The sequence below is a fragment of the Polistes dominula genome, unplaced genomic scaffold (assembly GCF_049000335.1).
Source record: "Polistes dominula isolate Pdom_NZ unplaced genomic scaffold, Pdom_raw_medaka contig_79, whole genome shotgun sequence".
In the NCBI taxonomy this organism is placed as follows: domain Eukaryota; kingdom Metazoa; phylum Arthropoda; class Insecta; order Hymenoptera; family Vespidae; genus Polistes; species Polistes dominula.
In genome coordinates, this window is record NW_028300916.1 from 192,747 (window position 1) to 216,044 (window position 23,298).

The 23,298-nt window shown below is 28.5% G+C and overlaps 5 protein-coding genes and 1 long non-coding RNA gene across 11 annotated transcripts; 5 read left to right on the top strand and 1 right to left on the bottom strand.

Annotated features, from left to right (window-relative positions):
• The first annotated feature begins 43 nt into the window (after positions 1-43).
• Positions 44-1,727, top strand: LOC107074424 (activating signal cointegrator 1 complex subunit 1). The gene is made up of 6 exons (XM_015335848.2): positions 44-366; positions 477-586; positions 671-989; positions 1,057-1,220; positions 1,299-1,432; positions 1,496-1,727. Exons 1-6 carry the CDS (start codon positions 158-160, stop codon positions 1,610-1,612), a joined length of 1,053 nt encoding a protein of 350 aa, XP_015191334.1. The 5' UTR covers positions 44-157; the 3' UTR covers positions 1,613-1,727.
• A 181-nt stretch (positions 1,728-1,908) lies between these two features.
• Rbpn-5 (Rab GTPase-binding effector protein rabaptin-5) lies at positions 1,909-6,159 on the top strand. Its single transcript, XM_015335847.2, has 10 exons — positions 1,909-2,096; positions 2,164-2,368; positions 2,610-2,717; positions 2,783-3,213; positions 3,387-3,886; positions 4,013-4,294; positions 4,396-4,615; positions 4,702-4,812; positions 4,903-5,129; positions 5,223-6,159. Exons 2-9 carry the CDS (start codon positions 2,317-2,319, stop codon positions 5,068-5,070), a joined length of 1,872 nt encoding a protein of 623 aa, XP_015191333.1. The 5' UTR covers positions 1,909-2,096; positions 2,164-2,316; the 3' UTR covers positions 5,071-5,129; positions 5,223-6,159.
• LOC107074425 (putative acetylcholine receptor chaperone) lies at positions 6,020-8,378 on the top strand. Of its 3 annotated transcripts, none has more exons than XM_015335850.2 (4): positions 6,020-6,159; positions 7,477-7,615; positions 7,684-7,790; positions 7,883-8,378. In XM_015335850.2, exons 1-4 carry the CDS (start codon positions 6,049-6,051, stop codon positions 7,994-7,996), a joined length of 471 nt encoding a protein of 156 aa, XP_015191336.1. In that variant the 5' UTR covers positions 6,020-6,048; the 3' UTR covers positions 7,997-8,378. The 3 variants fall into 3 exon arrangements, with proteins under 3 accessions (XP_015191336.1, XP_015191335.2, XP_015191337.1); XM_015335849.2 differs by lacking the exon at positions 6,020-6,159 and adding an exon at positions 6,166-6,686; XM_015335851.2 differs by lacking the exon at positions 6,020-6,159 and adding an exon at positions 6,539-7,307.
• A 986-nt stretch (positions 8,379-9,364) lies between these two features.
• Positions 9,365-10,491, bottom strand: LOC149033055 (uncharacterized). The gene is made up of 2 exons (XR_016176009.1): positions 10,145-10,491; positions 9,365-9,954 (listed from the first exon to the last, which is right to left on the bottom strand). It is a non-coding gene; the product is annotated as an uncharacterized LOC149033055 (long non-coding RNA).
• Positions 10,492-10,502: 11 nt separating this feature from the next.
• On the top strand, positions 10,503-18,258 carry LOC107074421 (calcium release-activated calcium channel protein 1). Of its 2 annotated transcripts, none has more exons than XM_015335842.2 (4): positions 10,503-10,809; positions 15,273-15,469; positions 16,567-16,695; positions 16,881-18,258. In XM_015335842.2, the coding sequence occupies exons 2-4, from the start codon at positions 15,308-15,310 to the stop codon at positions 17,406-17,408; spliced, it is 819 nt and encodes a 272-aa protein (XP_015191328.1). In that variant the 5' UTR covers positions 10,503-10,809; positions 15,273-15,307; the 3' UTR covers positions 17,409-18,258. The 2 variants fall into 2 exon arrangements, with proteins under 2 accessions (XP_015191328.1, XP_089026762.1); XM_089170636.1 differs by lacking the exon at positions 10,503-10,809 and adding an exon at positions 11,283-11,700.
• Positions 18,259-18,741: 483 nt separating this feature from the next.
• On the top strand, positions 18,742-23,293 carry LOC107074297 (small integral membrane protein 14). 3 transcript variants are annotated; one of them, XM_015335601.2, is made up of 6 exons: positions 18,742-18,879; positions 19,841-19,901; positions 21,021-21,141; positions 21,673-21,727; positions 21,808-21,959; positions 22,131-23,293. In XM_015335601.2, exons 3-6 carry the CDS (start codon positions 21,070-21,072, stop codon positions 22,173-22,175), a joined length of 324 nt encoding a protein of 107 aa, XP_015191087.1. In that variant the 5' UTR covers positions 18,742-18,879; positions 19,841-19,901; positions 21,021-21,069; the 3' UTR covers positions 22,176-23,293. The 3 variants fall into 3 exon arrangements, with proteins under 3 accessions (XP_015191087.1, XP_015191090.1, XP_089026768.1); XM_089170642.1 differs by lacking the exon at positions 18,742-18,879 and adding an exon at positions 19,475-19,732; XM_015335604.2 differs by lacking the exon at positions 19,841-19,901 and having other exon boundaries at positions 18,746-18,879.
• Positions 23,294-23,298: the final 5 nt, after the last annotated feature.

Genomic DNA, 23,298 nt, shown 5'->3' on the forward strand with positions numbered 1-23,298 from the left:
GATAGCGCTGCTTTCCCTAGTATACGCTGTATTCTCAACCATATGCACATCTGCTATGACTATGATCAATGTACAAACACACACACATATATAGGTACAGGCAGGTGGTATCCATACAAACAAAATTATACAATATTTATTGATACTTATCATAATAATGGATGTATTAAAACCAGAACTAATATGGGTAGATGGAAGGTGTTATAGATTTTTTGAAAGTGAAGCTTGGATAAATAAAAGTAATATGGATTCATATGTAGAAGAAGATTATCAGGCAGATTATACAGATGAAGAATCTTTTGATCTTAAATCTGAAATAGTACCTCATGGAGAAACAAAATTCAAGATTTCATTCCATGTTCCAAAGTAATTATCATATTTATGATTCAAAGTATAACTAAATAAAACTCTATGAAATTTAATAAGAAATAAACAATAATAGTAATAATAATAATAATAATAATTTCATGCATCAGACCATTTTTTCCATTCATTGTTGGTTCCAAGAATGCAGTACGTAAGAGAATAGAAATTGAGACCAAAACGAGTATACAAGTTCCCAAGTCAGAACAAGATGGAGATATAGGTAATTAATAAGACAATTAATAACGTTTTAGAATGAGGATTATTTCATTTGAACATTTAAACATTTTTCTTTGACTGTTTATAGTTATAATCGGATCAGATCATAGAGGCATTTTAACAGCTCGACGTCGAATTGATTTAATTGTAGAAGTGTCTAGAAAAAAATTAACTTCCACTCATTTTCTGTGTATACCATTAAATGTTGAGGGGATTATTGAACATTTCAATTCGTTTAAAAGTCATGTCATTGAAAAATATGGAGGAATTACTACAGGCATTGAAGACATTATTTTCCAGAAAGCAAGTAAATTGCATCTTACTTTGGGAATGCTTACTTTACTAGATGAGGGAGAAAGAAAGCAAGCAGTACAAACGTTAATGGATTGCAAACAACATGTTATTGAGTACGATAAATATTACATTTTGTCTCATTTCTTGTTAAACAATTTCAATTGTTTTCTTCTTTTTTAGCCCTTTCATTGAGCAGCATGGCTTATTTACCATACAAATAAAAGGTGTTGATTGCATGAATGATGATCCAAGTGCTGTTAAAGTTCTTTATGGAATAGTATTAACAGAAAATGATGTATTGCAAGAATTATCCAATCGAATTGTAGACTATTTTGCAGAAAAGGGTCAGTGGTATATTTTTTAAATGTGTATCGCCAAATGTGTAGCGACAAAGTAACAACTTAGAAATATTATTTTGACAGAATTAATGGCAAAAAGAAGCAAGGATGTTAAACTACATGCTACGTTTATGAATATATCATACAGAAAGGATAACCCCGATGCGACAACTGATCAAAATATTAACCAATTATTTGATGCCACGCAAATAATGAAAGTAAGAGAATAAATGTTTCACCAAAATTGCATAACATAAACTTATATATTCTTTTTATTACAGGAATATAAAGATAGATTTTTTGGTAAAACAGTTTTAAAAGAAATCCATTTATCTCAACGTAAAACAGCTACTGAGAAGAACTTTTATCAAGCAACAGCTAAAATTACATTGGGATGAGAGACAAGAATTAGAAAAAAATACATTTTTTATAATATATGTAAATATGTGTTTAATTATAATAAATAATATTGTAACAAATGTAATATTAAAGAAAAAACTATACGAAAAAAAACCAGAATGTTTATAATAAATTTTATATTTGATATTTATAATTGAAATATAGCAAGAGAATAATAAGTAATTTAAATCGTTTAGCAATTGGCGCGTTTTAAATCGATTCGTGACAAATTCAAGTATTTTACGGGGCGTTAGTGTCGTGACATGCGCGTTACTAGAATTTTATGACAAAATCATCGTCGTCATCGTCGTCATCGTCAAATGCGCGACGCTCGACGCTCGACATAAGAGGATAGTTATCATAGAACAAATCTAATAGTACGTATTTTAACGGGGCGAAGTCTAATTTACAAATGTCGTTGAAAAAGATTATTAATTATTCTGTACGATTAAGTAGTGCTACATAACGGATCTTTTAATCCAGGTATTTTCATACGTTGCTTTACATTGATGTCATAGTAAAAAGGTACAATATCAATGTTCTATTATAGTTTATCCGGTCTGATCAACGTACACATACCATGTTTAAATTAAAAACTTCATGGATAGGTAACTGTGATATACGCTCCTATATATCGCATCAATTCTAGTAGAATTATATTGTAAGAAAATTACATGCGTTTCCGATAAATTATTATTACATCATGGAGAATCATTCGCAGGAGAGTCATGCAGTAGCAAAGACAGACGATGAAGGTATGTTTAAATCTAACAATAATTGAAACCCCCTTACAATTGGTATGTATATGATAACACTGAGTCACAATAACAGTAAAATAAAATAAAATAAAATAAAATAAAATAAAATAAAGTAAAGTAAAGTACTTTCTTTTCTTTTCTTTTCTTTTCTTTTCTTTTCTTTTTGATATGTTTTATTTGATATACATATAATTATATATATGTTTTCTTCATGAAAATTTGATTGACCATAATTCAGAAACTGTCGAGAAAAAGATTACTCGTTTGGAAGCAGAAAATAATAAAATGAGGGAAGAATTTAATGTGCAAAGAGCTAAAATGAAAGAATTATTTCTTCAAAAGGAAGGTACGTTGAGAAATAGGATAATCAATGTTTTTGCAATTGTAAAAGATACTTAAATATGTTCGCAGAAGAATTAAAGAGAAGATTAGAGGATAATGTACGCTTGCAAGATGAAAATGGAAAATTAAAAAATGAATTGGATGAAGCGAAAAGCCAATTAGTTATTTCAGATTTAAAATTACAAAATGATATTTCCATTGAAAGGCGGAAAGCACAAGAAGAAATAGCATCGTTGCAACAAGTTATTCATGAAACTGTTGAAGAGTCATCGTGTGTGCGTAAACGACAGGATACAGAAATATCTAAATTAAAATCATCAATTGTCAAGTTGCAAGAAGAAAATGTAATGTTAAAGTCACAATTACCGCGTGAACCACAATTGGATGGGCCCCAAATATCATTGTCAACAGTTAAAACATTAGCTCGTAAGGTTGCATCTCAACTAGGGGCGGATGCTTTATCCTTGGGCCCAGATAATCTTGAGGAAAGCATGCGCAAGGTAAATCCGTAAGTAAGCGCATTCGACAAATTTTTATCTCATTTTCTACTACAGTATATAGGAACTGTATTAGGACTAACTTTTCTATTTCAAATGATAATATTATTGTTATGTTTGTAATACTTTTCATTCATTAATATTATTACAATGATTACAATGATTACAATGAATAGGCACAGGAAGATGCAGAAGTGTTAAGATCACTGGTAGTACCGCTTGAGCATGAAATAAAGGCTTTGAAAGAAAAATTAAGAACAACGGATGATGAATTACAAAAGTTTAAGGAAGGACAGATGCAAAAGAAACAACAGGAATCTGGAAACTGTCAAGAGGCCGCCTGCGACATGTGCCGTAATTATGAGGCGCAACTTGTTAAAGTTCAAGAAAATGTGAAAGATTTAGAAAAACAATTAATTGATTCAGAAAGAATGTTAAATGTACAGAAAGAAGATTTAGCAAAAGAGGTAGAATTTCGCAATGAAATGGAACTAAAATGGAATGAGAAAAAGGAAGAGCATAAAATCAAAGTAGCTGAGCTTACTGATATCTCACAAACAGCTCATAAAACATTATTGGAAACAAAGAAAAGTTTCGAATTTATTCAACGAACCATTACAGAGGAGCTGTCTAGATTAACTCGTGAACGGGAGGAAGTTCAAAAACATCTTCATGCGTAAGATTCCTTTTCAGTATTTAAACTTATATTCTTAACTATTCTGATAAAGACTCTTAACTACACTATATAATGTCTTCCAAGCAACAAAAACAAAGTATTGAGAATTCAGTTAAATCCTTCTAGGCTGCAGAAACAAAATGAGAATCTTATGGGAAAACATAGTAAACACTCTCATCAATTACAAAGCGAAAGCATTAATATGCCGAACAACGTCGAGGACTTACATTTGAGTTTATTAAAAACTCACGAAGATTTGATAATGGCTAGGGTAGCTCAGGAGGTTGCAGAAGAAAATGAAAAAACATTAAGATCGGAAGTTAATCTTCTGAGAGAAGAAATGATGCGAGAAAGTGCTGCTAAAGAACAACAAGTTTCGATGTTAAAAAATGACATAAGTGAATTTAAGTAAGTATATTTTCTCGAAATAATTCTATAGGTGCGTGTGAAAAATGTTCATCATTATGAAATATGATATCATAGTTTAATCAGTAATGTCAATTGTATAGGCTTCAGCTTGACAAATATGCAAGGGAGCAACGAACATTTACAGAGAGAGAAGAAAAACTTGATCAATTAGAAAAACGATTGGAAGAGGTATCAAGGGAAAAAGAAAAAGCTGAATCAGCTATGACTGAATTAAAACAGAGAGTTATGAGTCTGCAGCAGGAATTGGATAACAGTGAAGTAGTTCAAAAAGATTTTGTACGATTGTCACAATCGTTACAGGTATACAAATCAATTATTATTATTTCAATAAGTAATCTAATTAATATCGTATTATGTTAATTTATTATTATATTATAAATAATAAGGTGCAATTAGAAAGAATTAGACAAGCTGGAAGTGAAGTAAGATGGCAACACGAAGAAGACGTTGACGAATGTCCGACGTGTCATGTTACTTTTACAGTTACAAAGAAAAAGGTGAACATTCGACATGATATTTTAATCAAAATACATTATATAATGAAACATAATTAAAGTAATAAAACTATAAATGTATATTTTATATAGATGCACTGTCGTCATTGCGGCCATATATTTTGTCAGTCTTGTCTTTCGCACGTTGTGAATAGTGGTCCTAAGCAAAGACCATCAAGAGTCTGTGATGTTTGTCATACTTTGTTAGTGCAAGATACTGCACCTTACTTTAGTAAAGAACCACCGCATACGCCTGATTAAGCATACTTGGATATAGCATTAATTTTAAAATTCACTTGGTTGTATGAACGTGAGATATGGTAATTTATTATAAACGATTATCATTTTCTTATTCATATTGAGAAACAATTATTCTTAATTACACACATTTGTGTTTATACATTTTATTTCAGAAGGATCTAATCCTTATATGAGAATGGACTAGATAGAATAAAGCATAATTGATTGGAATGATCTATAACTAATAAAATGTAAATACAAAATTATATACTACTACTTAATGTTTATTGTAATTTAAAAGATTAAAGCTTTCAAATGCATTCTCACTTACTACATTTTTCCAAATGACTCTACGAACCTGTAAGTAATTTAATGGACAGATCTATGTAATTGCATTGTATTATTGTAATTTGGATGCAAAGGCGCGTATTCTACGAAACAAGGCAGGCGGCCTGTGACGTCATATGACGTAGCATAGCGTCGCGGTGAAATGCGCTGTCGCAAAGTTGCAATAGTGGTGGTGAGGGTAACAGAGAGGGAGAGGATAAGGGTAAGGGTAAGGAGACATAGATGTTGTCAATGCGAGCGCGTCCGTTGCGCTGTCGCCGTTTTCGTCGTTGTGTGGTTATTTTTAAGAGAAATGTTACTTAAACACTCGTGATAATTCTAACTTTGCGCAAATCAAAACAAAAGTTCCAACATTTTTTCAAAATGTATTCTCTCCTAAAGGAAGTTTTTTAATAAGTGCAAACCTATTTTACAAAGTGAACAAGGAGAGAGAGAAAGAATATAGACGCGAAAGCAGAAGGTGGTGGTGTGACCGACGATCGATCGGGGACCCTCTTTCTTTCTTTCTTTCTTTCTTTCCTATTTTTTTGTTCTTTTTATTAATCGATTCCTTTTTTACATCCCGCCGTAGTCAATCTTTTCTCAAGTAATAATAATAATCATCATCATCATCATCATCATCATCAAGAGAAACAACAAATATAAATAAAAATGGGATCGATAGTATTGAAATCCTTATCCGTATTACTCGGTATATTTTTCGTTTTTGTCGGTACAATGAAATTAACGTCCCACATTAGCAAAGATCTGCATAAAGATTTGGTAAGTCCGTCAGTAAAAAATTCAACAAAAGCTCTAATATTATTATATAATTCTTGATATTATATGATTACTGGCTGGAAATGGTTTTTGACTGTTAAAAAAGAAAAGAATAACATGCGTTACCAATCCATTGATTTGTTGTTTTCTCCCTTATTTATATTTTCATTTGTAACATTGGTGGTAACGTTGCGCAATATTAAATATTCAAGTTTTGTCATCCATGATTATTCTATTCCCTTTCTTGTTCTCATCCTCGAGAATCGTGGAAGCGTGCGCAGTTTATCGCTGAATTGTCTGACAATATGTAGGCGGGATCGATTTCATGTGTACCTAGCGCGTGTGTCGTGTTCCGAGTTATACTCGAAAACGACACGATGGATCGAAATTTGCTGATATCTATTTTTATATCACCTATGTCGCTGTCTCCTGTCGGCTGTCGGCTGTCGCCTGTCGCCGCTAAGAGTAGTACATTAATTCGTTCGTTGCAATGTGTCATGTGTGATTTTGGCCACTCGTCTCTTCAATGTGTGGGGATAAGTTGCGCATCCTTTTATCTTCTCTTACGAATTACGAAATAACGCAACTTCAAATGCAATTTCAAACATATTTTTTTTTATTCGGAAGTGATTATATTTCTAAATATTACATTTAAAGAAAAAAACTAACTAACGAACGAACGAACGATTGAATAAATAAATAAATATTTATTTATATCGAAGAATTATTTTGTATAATTTATAATGCATGAATATTTTAGTTTGGTAATACGCCGTGAAGATGGAGTAACAAACGCATTTAAAAGTCTTTTAAATTACGCGCCTTTTAATAGAGACATTTAAATCTTTCAAACATTCTACTACGATGGTATTAGAAAAGTAGTTTGTTTCTTTCCTAAATTTGCCATATTCCTTGTTATTATTTTATAAATATATGAGTATTTAAATATATATGTAAATATATTGTTAAAACAAAGACAATGTTTACAACAAACAGTTAAACGAAAGTTTAAACGAAGCATCAAGCTGCTCAATGTAATTTTCGCATTCAAGGCGTTTTCGTTTCTATTTTTGCTGCTGGATGAACTATCCTCGTCGTAATCATTAATGTATATGTTACTATCTTATAAAAGCAGCTGTCCGAAACATTCAGTTGAGTCAATGCCAAATATCCATTCGCCAAATTCTCGATTTTTACCATTTATTCACTTAACCCAATCATTAAATTAATAAATTAGTCTGGATTAAGTTAAAAATGGTCCTATCCACCCTGCATATGCATGCATTATAAGTGTATTCATTTGCTATTGTTTCTTTTCAGAGAAAAGAATACGTTAAATATGCTAAAGTATTTCCATTATCTACCACGTTGGATTTCAAAGTTCCGAGCAAATGGTACAGAAGAGTGGTTGGCTCGCTTGAAATCATCTGCGGTCTTGCCATGGCAATAATTCCAAATTGTATATATAACATTAATTAAGTAAACAATTTCTTTAATGATTATTTATTAAGTACTAATCTTTTTTAGACAAGGTGAAAAATTTATCGAATGCGGTATTACTCTTTCTGATGCTGATGGCTGTCTATTCTCACTATATGGTAAACGATAGATTTGAAAGAATTGCGCCAGCTTTGGTATGTACAATTGTTAATGTTCTAATTAAACGTAATTAAATTTCTATTTTAATTACTTAGTTTTATTTTTTTGTCGTCTTATTTTTGTTTAGGTGTTCTTTTTTATGCTGACGGGTCGATTGGTGATAGATTGGCAATTACGACGAGAAGATGCACAACCGGTTGCAGCTAATGGGCTAGATGATAAAACTAGAAAACAAGACTGAATTTAATTATTCGAATATTGAATCTGGCAAACTCAATCTATCTGTCTCTTTCACACATTTTGCAAAAGAAGCAAATTTAAAAAGTCAAGATAGAATAATATTTTGTCGATGAGAGTAAAGAAAATTGAAAATACTAAAAATAATGATTACACTGAACGTGCGAACCAAAAGAAAACTAAATAGATGGAATGTCGAACGTTTATTTCTAATATTGTAATATCCGTTTTGATGGACAGTTGATGGATACAATATTTTCGATAGAGAATATTTAAGAAAATATATTACGTCCTTTTTTTTTTTTTCTAGTGATAGACTCGAATACGTCCGACAACTTAAACTGAGTAATATCTCATCTTCGTATTTTTTTTTTTTTTTTTTTTTTTTTTACGTATATAGAAATATTGACATTAACATAACAGCGTAAAACGCAAGGAGTTTGTTTAAAAAACTCTCTATTTCAGCAAAGTCTGCAAAATATGTTAATTAAGACACGAGTAAAGTAAAATTTGGTTCCATCTATTAGATGACATTAGAATGCTTCTATATTAGAAATTAATTAGATATACCTATAATTTATTCATTCACATCGTCTAGTAATTAAAATCTGAATATTAGTTAAGCACAATTAACTGCCACAGAAAAGAAATGTGTTCTCCTTTAATATCGTAATTGAATGTGTGTGTACATAATAACGTATAAATCTGCTATACTCTACAAAAAAATATATCAAGTGCACGATTTAAAATATATATATATCTACTTTAAGTAGTATATACATACATATATAAAAGTAAAAAATATATATATGTATCGAATTTATTGGACAAATATGTAGAGTCATAAGCAACATTACTACGTTCCATCAAAAAAAGTTATAATTAAGAAAAAATTAATCACAGTACACTATTTCGTAAAAACATTTTGGAAGGAATCTGATCGTTATTACAAAAACGATAAAAAAATCAATTATGATTACCTGTGTGTTTATAAAACTACTATTTGTATGATATATCATAAAAATTTAAATATACAGAGTGTTTTAACAAGAAAATTTCTACCAATGATACCAAAAGTAATTAATTTCATCTTTTAAATCCTATATCACGCTTTGTAGATTTATTTATTTCGTAATATAACTTAGATAAGTAAAATGTAAATATTTATAAAAAGGAGCATGCTAATCATTATGGGGGCCAATTTTGAGGTCTTAACTTATTGTACATGTACTGTATAAACATTTAACTTGAAAACAAAAAGGAATAAAAATACTAAAGAAAAACAAGATAAAAATTTGGAAACTTTCATATTATGAAATTTGCAGCACACAATTTCAACTAAATTCTACGTGAAAATAGAACATTGTTGTGAGTATTTGTTGAACTAGCAATACAAGAAAAAAGAAAATTAACAACAACACATTGGGTTAGAAATATAGCTAGTTAAGTAACTAATCAAATTTATGTTATATTGAGTTAAGGAAGATGAGTCATGACATTTATGTATCTGACATATTATATGAAACATTTATTATAAATTTTGATGAATATTATGAATTATATTTAATAAATATAATTAGATAGATTATGCTAACATACAAGACTATTTTTTTCAATGCGGACAACACCATGAAATGTATTAAATGGAGAAACCACAAAGTCAGACTTTGATAATTATTGAAAACAACATTTTATCATTTTTATATTTAATATAATATTATGTATTAAGTTAAAAACAATTTTGTATGTGTAGTATTGAATGAATACACTATAAAAGGAAGAAAAATTATATTTTATGAAAAAAATCTGACTATTTAAATAATGACTGGTTAAACCATAATAAATGACTGGTCTTTAACATAATTTGTAAAGAATAATAAATCTTCGATATAATGAAAAATATATATTCGAATAGGTATTTTTCAATAGTTATACGTATAATCTTTCATGGTAAAATTTTATCTGTAAATAAGCATAGCTGATCTTTGAAACTTGTTTATTGTTAGATATATATTATTTGGCATAGTAATAAAAATTTTCTCTGGATTCTTATAACGTTGAATGATTTATTAACATGTGTATAATTTATTTGCTATTTATGTAATTTATAAAAACATGTGTATGTAATATTCATGTATATACAAATACTTACGCCAGCATATATATGTTCAGATTTCCAAGAAACTACGATTTTCTAATGTTTCATTACAACCGGATTTGTATAATCATTGGTAAACTACAAGTATCCTCGCAATTCATAATTGGTCATTGTTGACCGCGAGAAAATGCATCAAACGACAAAATTACATTGTCCAATGCAAAATACTTCATCTTGTGTTTCGATTCGCCGGTTAGCACGAGTTCCTTTCCCAATTCGGCCCTCTTCGTTGGCGTTCGGCGACGTTCGGTCCACGATGCACTCGAGCGGTTTTCTATCCTTCAGTATGTCAACATCTGTTGTAGTAAGTGGTTCGGCGTTCTAACTGTTCCATTCTTTCATAACATGTAGTAAGTGGTTCGGCGTTCTAACTGTTCCATTCTTTCATAACATTATACTTTTTCTTTTCTCTCAAGAAGGATATGAAATTTAGTTAAAAAATAAGTCAATCGCGTGTTATTTATGTGCCGTTTTATTTTCAATCAATTTTCGTATTAATAATACTTAACCCCTTCTTCGAATTTTGATTTTTTTTTTCTTTGGATTTATTTTGTGTGTTTGTATATACGTGGAAACGTGTGAAAGAAAGAAGCGAGTTCGTGGATGCCATGAAGAAACACGACGAATCGTTGTTGGAGCCTTTGGTCATTGGGTTCAAGGTACGCTGACATGTAATAATATTTTTTTAAGATAACCTAGTAATCTTTCTAGGTATTATTATTACTAAACATAGTTTTCTATATACATTAGTATTTCTCTTTCTAGATTTATAAACAATCAATGTTCTCTACAAATATTTTCTTACCATTAGTTCATTTATAATCATAAAATTGTATTTAACAATCTTGTTGATCTTTCACTAATATATAACTAGATAGTAAATATGAATATACACACATATACTCGTACAAGTATTTGCATAAAACGGTTTCTGTAGTTCTGTAGTTCCGCTATTGAAAATAAAAGTATAACTAACAGTCATGCTGTTGTAACGTGTTTAATTAGTTTTGTCCAAATTCGACGATATTTCGATTGCAATATTGAATCGATGATCTTTTAAGGGTGTCGTCACGATTGGACAGCATTGATAGAGAAGAGCTCTTGGACCATTTTAATCGTGATTTAATTTGGTACACGAGCCGGTGTTAAGGAAAAGTTAGGTGCCATTTAACGTGCTCACTCATATACACACAACACAAACACACACATACACATGTGTATCCTTTTTTGCATCTCTCTTTCTCTTTCTTAGTTTCACTTTGTATTTTTAGTTTTATTGGCAACGTTCATATTATTAAAGATTCAAGTTTAGTGGTTGTGTGTCTCAACGCTTAAAGCTTTTTAACATAAAAGTGACAAAAGAAGATTGGAAAACGTTTTCTTCTCTCTACCTCTCACGTGTTCTGACACAAATCTATCGTCCTTCTACGTTGTCCTTGCGCGAACACGTACACGCATTTACGTTGATATTTATGTCAATGTATTTGTATCTATTTTTTTTATCGGGATATATTATCGTCTCAACTACAGAATGCAATTATTTTACTCAGGTTTATTAAAAAATATCTTTTTTTTCTGTCTTCTGTTATTTTTGTTTAACAATGTTGAAATAAATGTTAATGATGTAAGAAAGATCTAATCTATGCAAAAAGAATATCTTATATATAATTCAGTTAAGATGGATAATACATTTTTGTTGTATTATATAATTCTTACTAAACTGGTTTCAATATTCACTAAAAAAAATCATTGTAAAAAATGATTAAGCTTGTTTACATAAAAAAGAAATGTATTATAATCATTTAAAAATTCTGTTGAAACCTGTTTTATAGAAGATAAACACATCTGTTGCGTTGGTTTATTACAATGTAATAGAATAATTTAAAGTGATCGTATCTCTTCGTTTTCATCCGGTATATGTGTTTATGTATGTATAAAGTGAAGACGGATGAGAAAAAAATTCATATTATTCAAGATAAATTCATTCTATGGAAATTTGTTGTTATGAAATAGTATATGCATACATATGCTTCTTGTATGTACGAACTTTTGAGATGTCGTCTTCTTAACAAAAATATTCATCGAATCATTGATAATCCAATATTAAATGCATGCATGCATAATAATTTTCTTTAACGTTTACAAATCGATCCGATATACTATTTTTGTATTATACATTAAACACTTTGAGTGATACGAATATATATATATATTTTTGCTGATATAAACGATACTTAACTATTAACTAATAAATCTTATCTAATCGATTAGATGATAATCAAACAAGTTTCCCTTAATATTTTCATATTTTAAATAATAATATTATATATTAAACTAGGGGTGCCCCGCCACGCGTTGCTGTGGCTCACAATCAGTCCGATACACACGTCTTTAAGTCAACGAATTACCTTATACCGTCATCTGTTAGAATCTTATCGAACTAACAGAGATAATCATGACTCTTTGTTAATAAACAACAAATAATTCGCAATAAAATAATATTGCGATTATAAATTGAGATATAAACTGTCCTATCTTTCAAGTTGGATGAAACTGCACACAGTGTGCAAAATTTTATTAAAATCGGTTCAGTAGTTTAGGAGTCCATTGCGGACAAACAACGTGACACGTAATTTATATATATTAAGATAAGATTAAACAAAAATTTATTATGCAATATCGTCGTATGTGTGAAATAGAAATAAAAATTTCGTTTGATTTAAAATTCAATAAGAGAAAGATTAATTATATTTTATTTATAAATATATGTGCCCATAATTGTGAAAGTGGTCTAAGTCAAAATTAAACAAAAAATGAGTTTATCAGTTATTACGCACCACATTATTTTAAACTAAATAAATTCGATTTAATTTTCACGATATTGTCAAAAATAAATCGTTAGATAATGTTTGTTATTTCAATATTATATAGAATTCATATAGTGTTCAAATAGTGTTCAAATAGAAATCTTTAAATATCTCGAAACAAGAGATAGGTACATGACTTAGACCACTTTCATAATTATGGGCACATATAATCATTTAAATGTTAACTCTTTGAACTCGATTTTTATTCAAATAATTTTTATTATAATATAATTTTTACTTTATTTTATATAATTTTGTCGAATCAGAGTCAGATAAAAAATAAAATAATAATGAATAAATATAAACTACTGAGAAATATGTTGCGACAATAAATTATTATTATAGTCACTTTAAAATGTGACGTACGCGCGAGTTCAAAGGATTAAATTACAGGTCTTTGGCATATGTATTATTTTACAATTGAATATAATTCAGTGTAATAATATGAGACGACTCGTTTTGATATTCGGTTAAATAATAAATAAAACAAATTTTATAAATAACGATAAAACAATATTTGAAAGTTTCGTCAAGTGAAATGAAAGAAAGCAGTAACATTAAATATAAAATTTTATTTAATTAAATATTAAAAATTCACTTGGTTGCATGAACCACACACATGTCCGGTTATATTTTTCTCAACATTTCCGTGATTACATTTTTTTTCATGTATTATTATTCCAATTTTCGTGACAATCTTGAAAAATCATTCGTAATGCGATTGAAGAAGTTTCGCTTCGATAATATAAGAAGCTTCAATAATATAAGAAACGAAGTTTATAAAACTTCGTATACATTAGACCACCTTTGAAAATAACGTGTACCCACATATTTAGAAAAAAAGAAAAAAAAATGTTATAATAAACATTAACGATGTTCGTAGAAAAGATAGATGTATTTTGTTTTTGTTATCGTAGACCGTTTATGTTAAACATAAGAAATAATAACAAGTTTCTAATTTTAGATGAGTAAAAAGAAACTCACTATATATCACAAGAAATACGTATTGGAAATGATTGACATTATTTCAAATCGAGTATATATCGATTACTCAAATACCAGTTATTTGAAGAAAGTTCTAGAAAAATTTGTAGAAAAGAAAACAAGCTTTTAATATCATTCAATGATATTACAAGCATATTACTTGGAAACTTCGTATAAAAAATAATAAAAAAAAAAGAAAAAAAATACATTAAAAAATGAACAAGAATTTTTCTGAACAATTGATAACAATTAGACTCCATCATTAGATGTTTCAAGAACAAATCGATCAACATAAATATGTGAGATTAATAGCAAACGTACGGGACAAATATTACAGTACAGTGAATAACAAAAATATTCCGTCTTGCCTTTTCATAACGAACAATTTTTTTGTCGACATTTTAAATAAAGAAAAAATTAAGTGGGAATTGTTAAACAGGTATATGAACGTGTTACAAGAAGTACGTGGAAAATGGAGAAATAAGCAACATACTTTTTTTATAGCATACAATCATCATTGTATACATTATTATGTAAAATTTAAACTTTCATCACGACTTAAAAAATTCTTTGATAATTAATCTTTCTTACAACATAAAACAAGTAAATGTCTGTAAAAAGAAAGACTACTTTAACAACTTCTTTTCAATTTTGTTGTATTTCAATGGTATATAATTAAATGTTTCAAATTTTTCTAATAAAAATTTGTAAATATTTTTTCTACAAAGTGTTATAAATTTTGAAAAAATTCAAAAGATGTAAAAATATTTTTGTGATTTACTGTATGTGTTTAGTATCTACGTAACGAGGCGTGAACGTTATGCGTCTCTATTAAAGTATCAACTGCGCGAGTCAATTGACTATGAACATGTGCTTTTAACTAGAACCTTGTTTTAATGATTAAAAAAGTATATCATTTTTATGCGTAAAAAATAATAAAAAGTAAAAGAAAAATAATTTTTTTACTTCTTATTTTTCTTTCATTATTAATTAATTAAAAGATATTCAAATTATTGAAATTGTCTTTAATTACATTCAATTTCCTGAGCATAAACATATGCTTTTAATAAGAATCTTTTTTGACAATAAGCAAAACAAAAAACCTTGAATAAATACTAAATTTGTTTTAATAAAAGACATCATTTATTTATATCAGTTATTATAGGATATAATTTTCATACATACAAAATGATATCAGAGATTGTTTTTATTTGTTTGTTTCTTTTGTTAATTAGAATAGTCATATAAATGAATTGTATTTGATATTACAGAGTGGATCGAGGACGGAGAAGAATCATCAAGCCTAATGTCCGTATGGTCAACGAGTACTGGACGCAATTCAGTGTTTGGTGGCGAGAACGGAGCAGGACTCCCCTCCTCCCACTTACCTATCAACGTAAACGTGGCTCATTTACATACACGAAACGCTAATGAACATTGTTTCCACAAGAGGTACTACGATTTTCAGGTTTGTGACTTTTTTTTTCATGTTAATTAACATTTATATCATAATTTATTAATGCATCATATTATATGAAGGGGTCTCATTTCATTTGAAACGTTTAAGGAAATTTTAATTAAGCGATAAGAACAACAAAATGTTGATTTTTGTTTTTGGTTTTGTTTATAACATAATTATGTGGTATTATTTAATTTTGTTATCTTTTGTGTTTGATTTTTACATACAATATTTTGTTTTAATTTGATATAGCAAATATTTGTATAGATCTTAAATCCTGTAGGAGGCCTTCGTACGATCTTGATAATCGTTCATGAAGGACGATGTGTTTAGTCTTGCACCGATCCAAATCTATTTTTATTTAATATGCACCTTTTTTCTTTTTCTAATTCGAATCGGTCGAGCACGGAAACTAACAAATATGGGAATAAAGTGTCACTTTAAACTCCAACAACAACAAAAATGGAAAAATATGATAAAATATTACAAATAAATCCATACGAAAAAGCAGAACAATTTTTCCACAGAAATTTGAATAAAGTAAAATAATTTTAAAGCGTTCATTGCTGAATTAACATGACGCACACACACGCGCCGCACATAATCTTTGTATCGTACGATTGATAAATGTAAATAGTTCAATGTAATATATTCGTGTTTCACTCGCTTTATCACACTTCGTTTTCATTCTTGCCAAGATTTCCAAGCGTCTCGATAATCCCTTTTCTATTTTTGATCAATTATTTTCATTAATATCATTCATTCTTATTATTTCTTTCGTTCAGCATCCCCATTGGTTTTTCTATCCTACGCGGGACTTTTGGCAAGTTGCTCGCACCAGCGTTGATAACGACTTTCGGTATGTTTTGCATGCTTCTTTACGAGTCCTCTAGCACTTCTTGTCACATCGGCAAATGATACGCGTCGATTATCTTGATAATAGTCAAACTTAATCGAACGTGAACGAAAAAAAAAAAAAAAAGAAACAGAAATGGGAATGTTAATAATACGAGTATGTCGCTAATAATAAATTCTGTTCATACATTACATCATTCTGAAGGAATGAAACGTTGTCGTTTGTTGTTTTATGTCTTTCGTTTGATCAGTCGAAGATGTCGCAGTCAGGTGATGGCCTTCATACACCGGGCTATCTCTCATGGAGAAAATTGCAGCTAAGCAGAGCGAAACTGAAAGCGTCCAGCAAAACCTCGGCTTTACTCTCGGGTTTCGCTATGGTATGATTCAAGTTTATATTTACTTATCATTTAGTGTATAGAATGTGTCTTGTCTCAGCTGCAAAAAAAAAAACACTTCAATATCTCCCCTTGGTATTTATTTGTTTCTTTTTTTTAACGTAGATGAAATCATATTTATTATTAGACATAGAATAATAAAGATAAAGGATTATAATTGTCAACAGGTCGCTATGGTGGAAGTACAACTAAACTCTGATACCAAAGTTCCTCCAGAGATGTTAATTGCTTTCGCAGTTTGTACGACGTTACTAGTAGCTGTTCACATGTTGGCACTGATGATATCAACGTGTATTCTACCAAATATTGAAGCGGTTTGCAACTTACACAGTATAAGTCTTGTACACGAGTCACCGCATGAACGTCTCCATTGGTACATCGAGGTAGCATGGGCGTTCTCCACTTTACTTGGTTTACTTCTATTTTTATTAGAGATAGCGATTCTTTGTTGGGTTAAATTTTACGATTTCTCACAAGTTGCCGCATGGTCGGCCTGTATAGTGCTGATACCAGTATTGATAATCTTCCTCGCTTTTGCGATACATTTTTATCGTAGTTTGGTAGCTCACAAATACGAGGTTACCGTATCCGGTATAAGGGAACTAGAATTGCTTAAAGAGCAAATAGAATCTACGGATACCGAGGGTAGAAACGGTTTAAATTTATTCCAATCCGGTGTAACGCACGTTGTGTGATATCATCGAATTTTGAAGTACTTTGAATTTGAAGAAAATACCACTGCTGCGTCTGTGACGCCAAAGGATTTAAAGCAATTCCTTCCAATTTTTTGTTTCCTTATTCATTTAATTATGTTTTTCTACTGATCGCACGTTGCCGTTGCCGTAATTCACAATTAATATATATGTATATATATTTACAAATGCTTAAAAATTGTTCTGAAAAATTTACGGCAGTAACAACTCTTTTAAATCTTCCGAGTTTTTCTTACGTAAAATATCCATGATCTTCCTGGATTGCTGGTTTGGTGATTCGATAGTATTTAATTGCCGTATTTCCTTTATCAATTAAATTTAGGGAAATAATGAAGACGTACGTATATTGTAAATATGTCTACAATGTACTCTCGAAATTATACAACAATTTTATATGAATTTTGTGATTTAAAAAAGCAAAACGCTTATAGGACAATTTATTTTATGTAATAATCAAAATGGTTCGACTAACATGACAATTATGCGAATGATATGAAAAACATTTTCCTATCTTTATTATTATTATTATTATTATTATTATTATTATTATTATTATTATTATTATTATTATTATTATTATTATTATTATTATTATTATATCGCGTTTATAAATGATTACGATACGAAAAGATTATTGTTAATTATTTTTTCATTGCCTTTTAGATTTGTCGTTTATTTATTTATATATCGTAAGTATTGATTATAATTAAGCTTGAAAATAAAGAAAGGAGTGTGTATAATGAGCTTCCTTCACCATTAATATAAGTTTCTTTTTATTGTTTTTATATAAACAATCTAACATTTGTAAAATAATTATTTCATTTAAAAATAATTTATTGTTCTTTCATTTTTACATTTCATTTTACAATTTTAATGAAGTACTTTATTAGATTTCATAAATACTTATTTATATTAATTCATTTCAATTATTTCATCAACATTTAAAAAAATTGTTTCGCTGTTTTACCGACTTAGAATAAAGTTGATAAGTTAATTTAGTTTCGCAAAAGTGGCGCTGTTGCGAAATTGTCACTAATGTAAATAAAACATTTTTATCAAAAGTTGGAAATGAGATTAAGATTTAACACCCTATGTATATATTTGAAAAACGTTGATTGGTTAAGAATATATCAAACTAAAAAGAACTTTAATAATAATTTCAATGATAAAAATTAAATTATAATCGGTGTCTCTTTACATGTATTTGATGTTTTTACATTTATGTCACACGTACGACCTTATTGCATTTATTTAACGTTTTTGAATTTCTTGATAAAGATTTCTATAAATTGCCACGTTTAACTTAGATCTTATTGGTTGGTTTGATAGCTTGTCCAAAAAGTGACGTTTCTGCAACAGGGAGGTGGTTACTACAGATGTAATGGCCGACTAGTGTTTGTAAATATCGTCTATCGACTGGATTTTTTGACAGTTCAAGGATCCACGTTGTCAGGTTCGTTGAATTTTCTCTTACACATAAAGTTATACTTAATTCATTATTTTAACGTTAAATTGTTTTTTAAAGATGTCGATACGTTATTCGAGTCAATTGTTACAATTTTTTAAAGAGAGAAAGAGATAGAGATAGAAAAGAAAAAACTGAATTAAAGAATGTATGTCGCCTGTCAACTGTTTTTAAAATGATGTAACACAACAAACATCTAATTGTCTTTTAAATTCAATTCTACAATTTGAATTTTATCAAAAATTAATTGAGCTAATTTTCTAACTTTTTGTAAAAATGCATAAGATCAAATGTAATATACACGATCACACACATAGGACATTTACATGCATTTATGATTCTCCATAAGACTCACACAATCTTTTAGGACTTGCAATCTTAAAAGTTTCATGTAGTAGTGTGCGTGTGTGATACTGTTCTCTTTTCTTCCCCCTTCTCTCTTAAGATTTCCCCTCTTTCGTTTATTTTATTTCCCCCTCTCTCTCTCTCTCACTCTCTCTCTCTCTCTCTCTCTCTCTCTCTCTCTCTCTTTACATAAACATATACGTACATTCACTCACTCATTTGCTCATTTATTCATTTACTCTTAAGCTTTGCAGTTACATTCTACTGTTACTTTATGTCAGCACAAGTTACAAATCGTAACTTTACGACTATCATTCGATACTTTTATTTTATTTCCGTATTTTTTAAAATCTTTATATAGATCTTAATAATATATTTTGTTTAAAACAATATTTACGTGTAGTTTTTAATTGTTTTACTGATTTAAAATTAAATACGTATTTTTCTTGTTGTTGGTTGTTGTTGTTGTTGTCATACAAATTGTATGATCCCATACGTAAGTTTGTATACATTTTATGCAGAAACTTATTGTTTATTATTCGTATAAAGGAATATATTTAATCAATTTGTTCATAGAAACTAATCTTAATTTAATATCTCGCAGAAGTCACATAAGACGACACACACAAGGACATACAAGAAGAACAATTTACACATTTTCCAAGGTAAAATTTAAAAGACACTCGTTAGATATTTTGTAATTTTCATTATTATTATTTGTTTCTTTTCTTTTCCTTTTTCCCAAAATTCAAGCTTATCGATATTTTTGTTTAATTGAAATTCTATAATTTTGTTTAGTTACAATTTCATACCTTATACTATTTTAAAGAAAATAATATTAATGTAAAAATTGGAACGTTGATTAATTTGCCAGTTAGGTATTTTGAAATAATGTTGAATGTTTTACACTAGGATGATAGGTTATTATTTTTGTAGAAAAAAAAAGTTAAAAAGCAAATGCCGGAAGACAAAAATAAATGATAATTGTAAAATAAGACTATTATTTATTGTTTCATATCAAATGAATAATGTAATACAAATTGCAAATGATATGTAAATGATATAAATACGTTTTTGGTTGTAAAATAATTATACAAAATAATATTTCTAATCGAAATAGACAAAAAATGGAATTAATTAAAATTTGTTTTTTTTAAATAATATTTGTAGAATTTGTATTTATTAGAATGATTGTTTTTTTGTTTGTTCTGTTTTCATATCATGTTAGTGATAAAAGTGCTTCTATTTCCTTCGCATGAACATTATTTTTATGCTTACTGATAAGAGTAGTTAATATAGCGATTTCAAGCGTCAAAAAATGAATACGGTAATGTTAATATGCCACATATGTGCTTTCTATATACATATATAGATACATATGTTCCGTAGAAATATTTCCAAATGATAAAATAACAAATATAGAAGATAAAACGAAACGTGTAAACGTTGAATTCTTTTTTTTTTTTTTTTTTTAACATTTATTATAGTTAAAGAAAAGATAGTATAAAGTTTATAAATAGGGTTGTGTGTGTGCAAAAATATTTACTCGAGTAAAGGGGGTTGTTCAAATTTGAGAAATCTTCCCTTAGAGTATCGTCATATAATAAAATAAAATTAAAAAATTCTTTCTCATTGAATTTATTATTATCATCATTATATACATATTTTTAAAAATAATTCTTTTTTCTTATCTAATTTGATTGATCACGTCTTTTATCACGTCTTTAATCACGTTTGCAATTATTTACGTTATTTGTATATCGCATATCTCGTTCCCCTTTTAGTTTCAGCCATTAAAATTCGAGAAATAACGAAGATACCTCTGTTAATAAAATGAGTGACAATTCAGATCCTTGTGAATACTTTTGGAGTCACGAATTTCTCGTACAACGTCTACTTTATATTGTAAGTCGAATTTTGTCATCGTACGAAACCAAAGAACAAAAATTATCGACAAATTTTTCATTTCTAACTTTAAAACGTTTGTTAAATATTATTTAAACTTTTAATCGTTACGCGCGAAGAGAAACAAACAAAATTCAACAATTTTTTTTAACAATTAATATATTCTTTGCATTATTTATCTTTTCAAATAGTATTTCAATTAGATTTCACGACAAATTTGATATCCTTCGTATATTTCGTAAAGAATGCGTGGTCTTAATTCGCGTGTCGCATTACAAATAATTTTAAGCGTAACGTTCAATCATTTCGCGAATTATGCAATAAAACATATCTTTTATATTCTTTTATATCGCCTTCTCATTTTTCGCATTATATATGATTTATATTATAAAACAAAATTATTTAATCTTCGTAGAATCGGTTTTTTTTCGTTTTTATTTTTCGTTTTTCGTTCGCCGTCGTAGCGTAACATTATTTATCATCGTGAATATTATTTACATCGACATTATAAATAAAAATATATTATTTTAGCTACGGCAATCACAAGATCACTGTTCGGATATTGAATGTTACAGTTTATCAAGACGTAAGTATCAATTTGTTCTTTAACTTCATTAACTTTTATCTGTTTATTCAATATTATTTTATATTTTTTTTTTTTTTTAGTACCAGGACCACCTCCTGTAGAGTCGACGTCTTCTGATTTTTTTCTAACAGGTTTATTTCTTGCATTTGTCCTTGTAATGTATATTACCGGACCAAGAATTTTTCAAAATCAACAATTTGGATTTTTGACTAAAAATCGAGATAACATATCCGTAAGTTATAACGTTTAATTATTGATTAATTACAATTATTAAATGTTTATTTTTATTTATATTTTGTCATTTACATAATTATGAATATATATTTAAAAATAATAGTTCGATTAGTTCTAATAAATATTAGATAGATAGAAAAGCTATTTTTCATCCCCTTTTTTTTTTTAGGATATGGATGATGATCTTCCACCACCCCCACCTGCAGGAAATTAAAAGCGCACACTAATAATGGATGGTATAGAGAAATTTTTCTTTTATTATAATAGCTGGCTATTTTTTAAACGGCAAAAACAACAATATTGCTTAATAATTGATTAATCATGAATCGGAAGAATGATGATCTGAGAATATTTCTTTTTTTTCTTTTTCCATGCAGAAATATATTTGAAAGATTCAGTATTAATTTTCGAATGGTATAAATACTATGTTTATATATATATATACATATACATATGAAAAGAAAACATTTTAATAGGAATTATACATATATTTTATTCTATTCTTTTTTCCCCTTTGTTTACTTCATTTCTTCTTACTAATGCTTATTATTACATATTGTATATGAGGGGGGTTTATATACAGTGTGTACAGAAATAATGTAAAGTATTAGCACTAATAATGATAATAAATGTAAAGAAATCTTAAAATTTAATATTACATATTAAATATAACATGTGTGATTGTATAGCAAAATGGGATGATATTTAAAAATTACTATAAAGAAATTATTTTCTCATGAAAGATTTATTATGCAAGTTATTCTTTCCATTCTAATAATCGCATATGGACAGTAATCCTAATATAATATATAATGATTGATCATATTTTAATAAATACTTTTTTTTCTTTCCTTTTTCAATTAATCCAAATTAACATAAGTGCGGGTGAAAAGATCGAATGTAAAAGTTTATTAACAGATTTCCTGCTACGTGTATCGTTTTAGGTACATACTTAAATTCATTTCTATGGCATTTGATATTACTTTTACATCATTTATAATGATTTTTATGATAGAAAATTTCCAAAATATATATAGTAACATTGCACGGGATATTACAAAAATGATTATAAAAAGGATGACGGCAATATTTAACGATGATTGTCTTAACGAATTATCATTATGTTTTCCTTGATTCAATAAAATACATCGATGAACATAAAATTGTGATAAAAAAACAATTAAAATATGTTTACATGCGCACTATTGCTTCAGATTCTGTTTCGCTGCTTCATTGTTTTATTATTTTGTATATTCTATATATAATAATTCTAATACATATAGTATACAAATTATAATGTACAAAAATAATAATATTCTTTTATTTATACTAGTCGA

Excerpts from the sequence above, each read along its gene's own strand:
- LOC107074424 (XM_015335848.2), top strand. The coding sequence starts at position 158 with ATGGATGTATTAAAACCAGAACTAATATGGGTAGATGGAAGGTGTTAT. Across the intron at positions 367-476 it reads ATTTCATTCCATGTTCCAAA|ACCATTTTTTCCATTCATTG; the intron begins GTAATTATCATA and ends TTCATGCATCAG. Across the intron at positions 990-1,056 it reads TGCAAACAACATGTTATTGA|CCCTTTCATTGAGCAGCATG; the intron begins GTACGATAAATA and ends CTTCTTTTTTAG.
- Rbpn-5 (XM_015335847.2), top strand. The coding sequence starts at position 2,317 with ATGGAGAATCATTCGCAGGAGAGTCATGCAGTAGCAAAGACAGACGAT. Across the intron at positions 2,369-2,609 it reads AGCAAAGACAGACGATGAAG|AAACTGTCGAGAAAAAGATT; the intron begins GTATGTTTAAAT and ends ACCATAATTCAG. Across the intron at positions 4,295-4,395 it reads AATGACATAAGTGAATTTAA|GCTTCAGCTTGACAAATATG; the intron begins GTAAGTATATTT and ends TCAATTGTATAG.
- LOC107074425 (XM_015335849.2), top strand. The coding sequence starts at position 6,534 with ATGGATCGAAATTTGCTGATATCTATTTTTATATCACCTATGTCGCTG. Across the intron at positions 6,687-7,476 it reads GCCACTCGTCTCTTCAATGT|AGAAAAGAATACGTTAAATA; the intron begins GTGGGGATAAGT and ends GTTTCTTTTCAG. Across the intron at positions 7,791-7,882 it reads AAAGAATTGCGCCAGCTTTG|GTGTTCTTTTTTATGCTGAC; the intron begins GTATGTACAATT and ends ATTTTTGTTTAG.
- LOC107074421 (XM_089170636.1), top strand. Across the intron at positions 15,470-16,566 it reads AGAGGTACTACGATTTTCAG|TCGAAGATGTCGCAGTCAGG; the intron begins GTTTGTGACTTT and ends TCGTTTGATCAG. Across the intron at positions 16,696-16,880 it reads TACTCTCGGGTTTCGCTATG|GTCGCTATGGTGGAAGTACA; the intron begins GTATGATTCAAG and ends AATTGTCAACAG.
- LOC107074297 (XM_015335601.2), top strand. The coding sequence starts at position 21,070 with ATGAGTGACAATTCAGATCCTTGTGAATACTTTTGGAGTCACGAATTT. Across the intron at positions 21,728-21,807 it reads ATGTTACAGTTTATCAAGAC|TACCAGGACCACCTCCTGTA; the intron begins GTAAGTATCAAT and ends TTTTTTTTTTAG. Across the intron at positions 21,960-22,130 it reads AAAATCGAGATAACATATCC|GATATGGATGATGATCTTCC; the intron begins GTAAGTTATAAC and ends TTTTTTTTTTAG.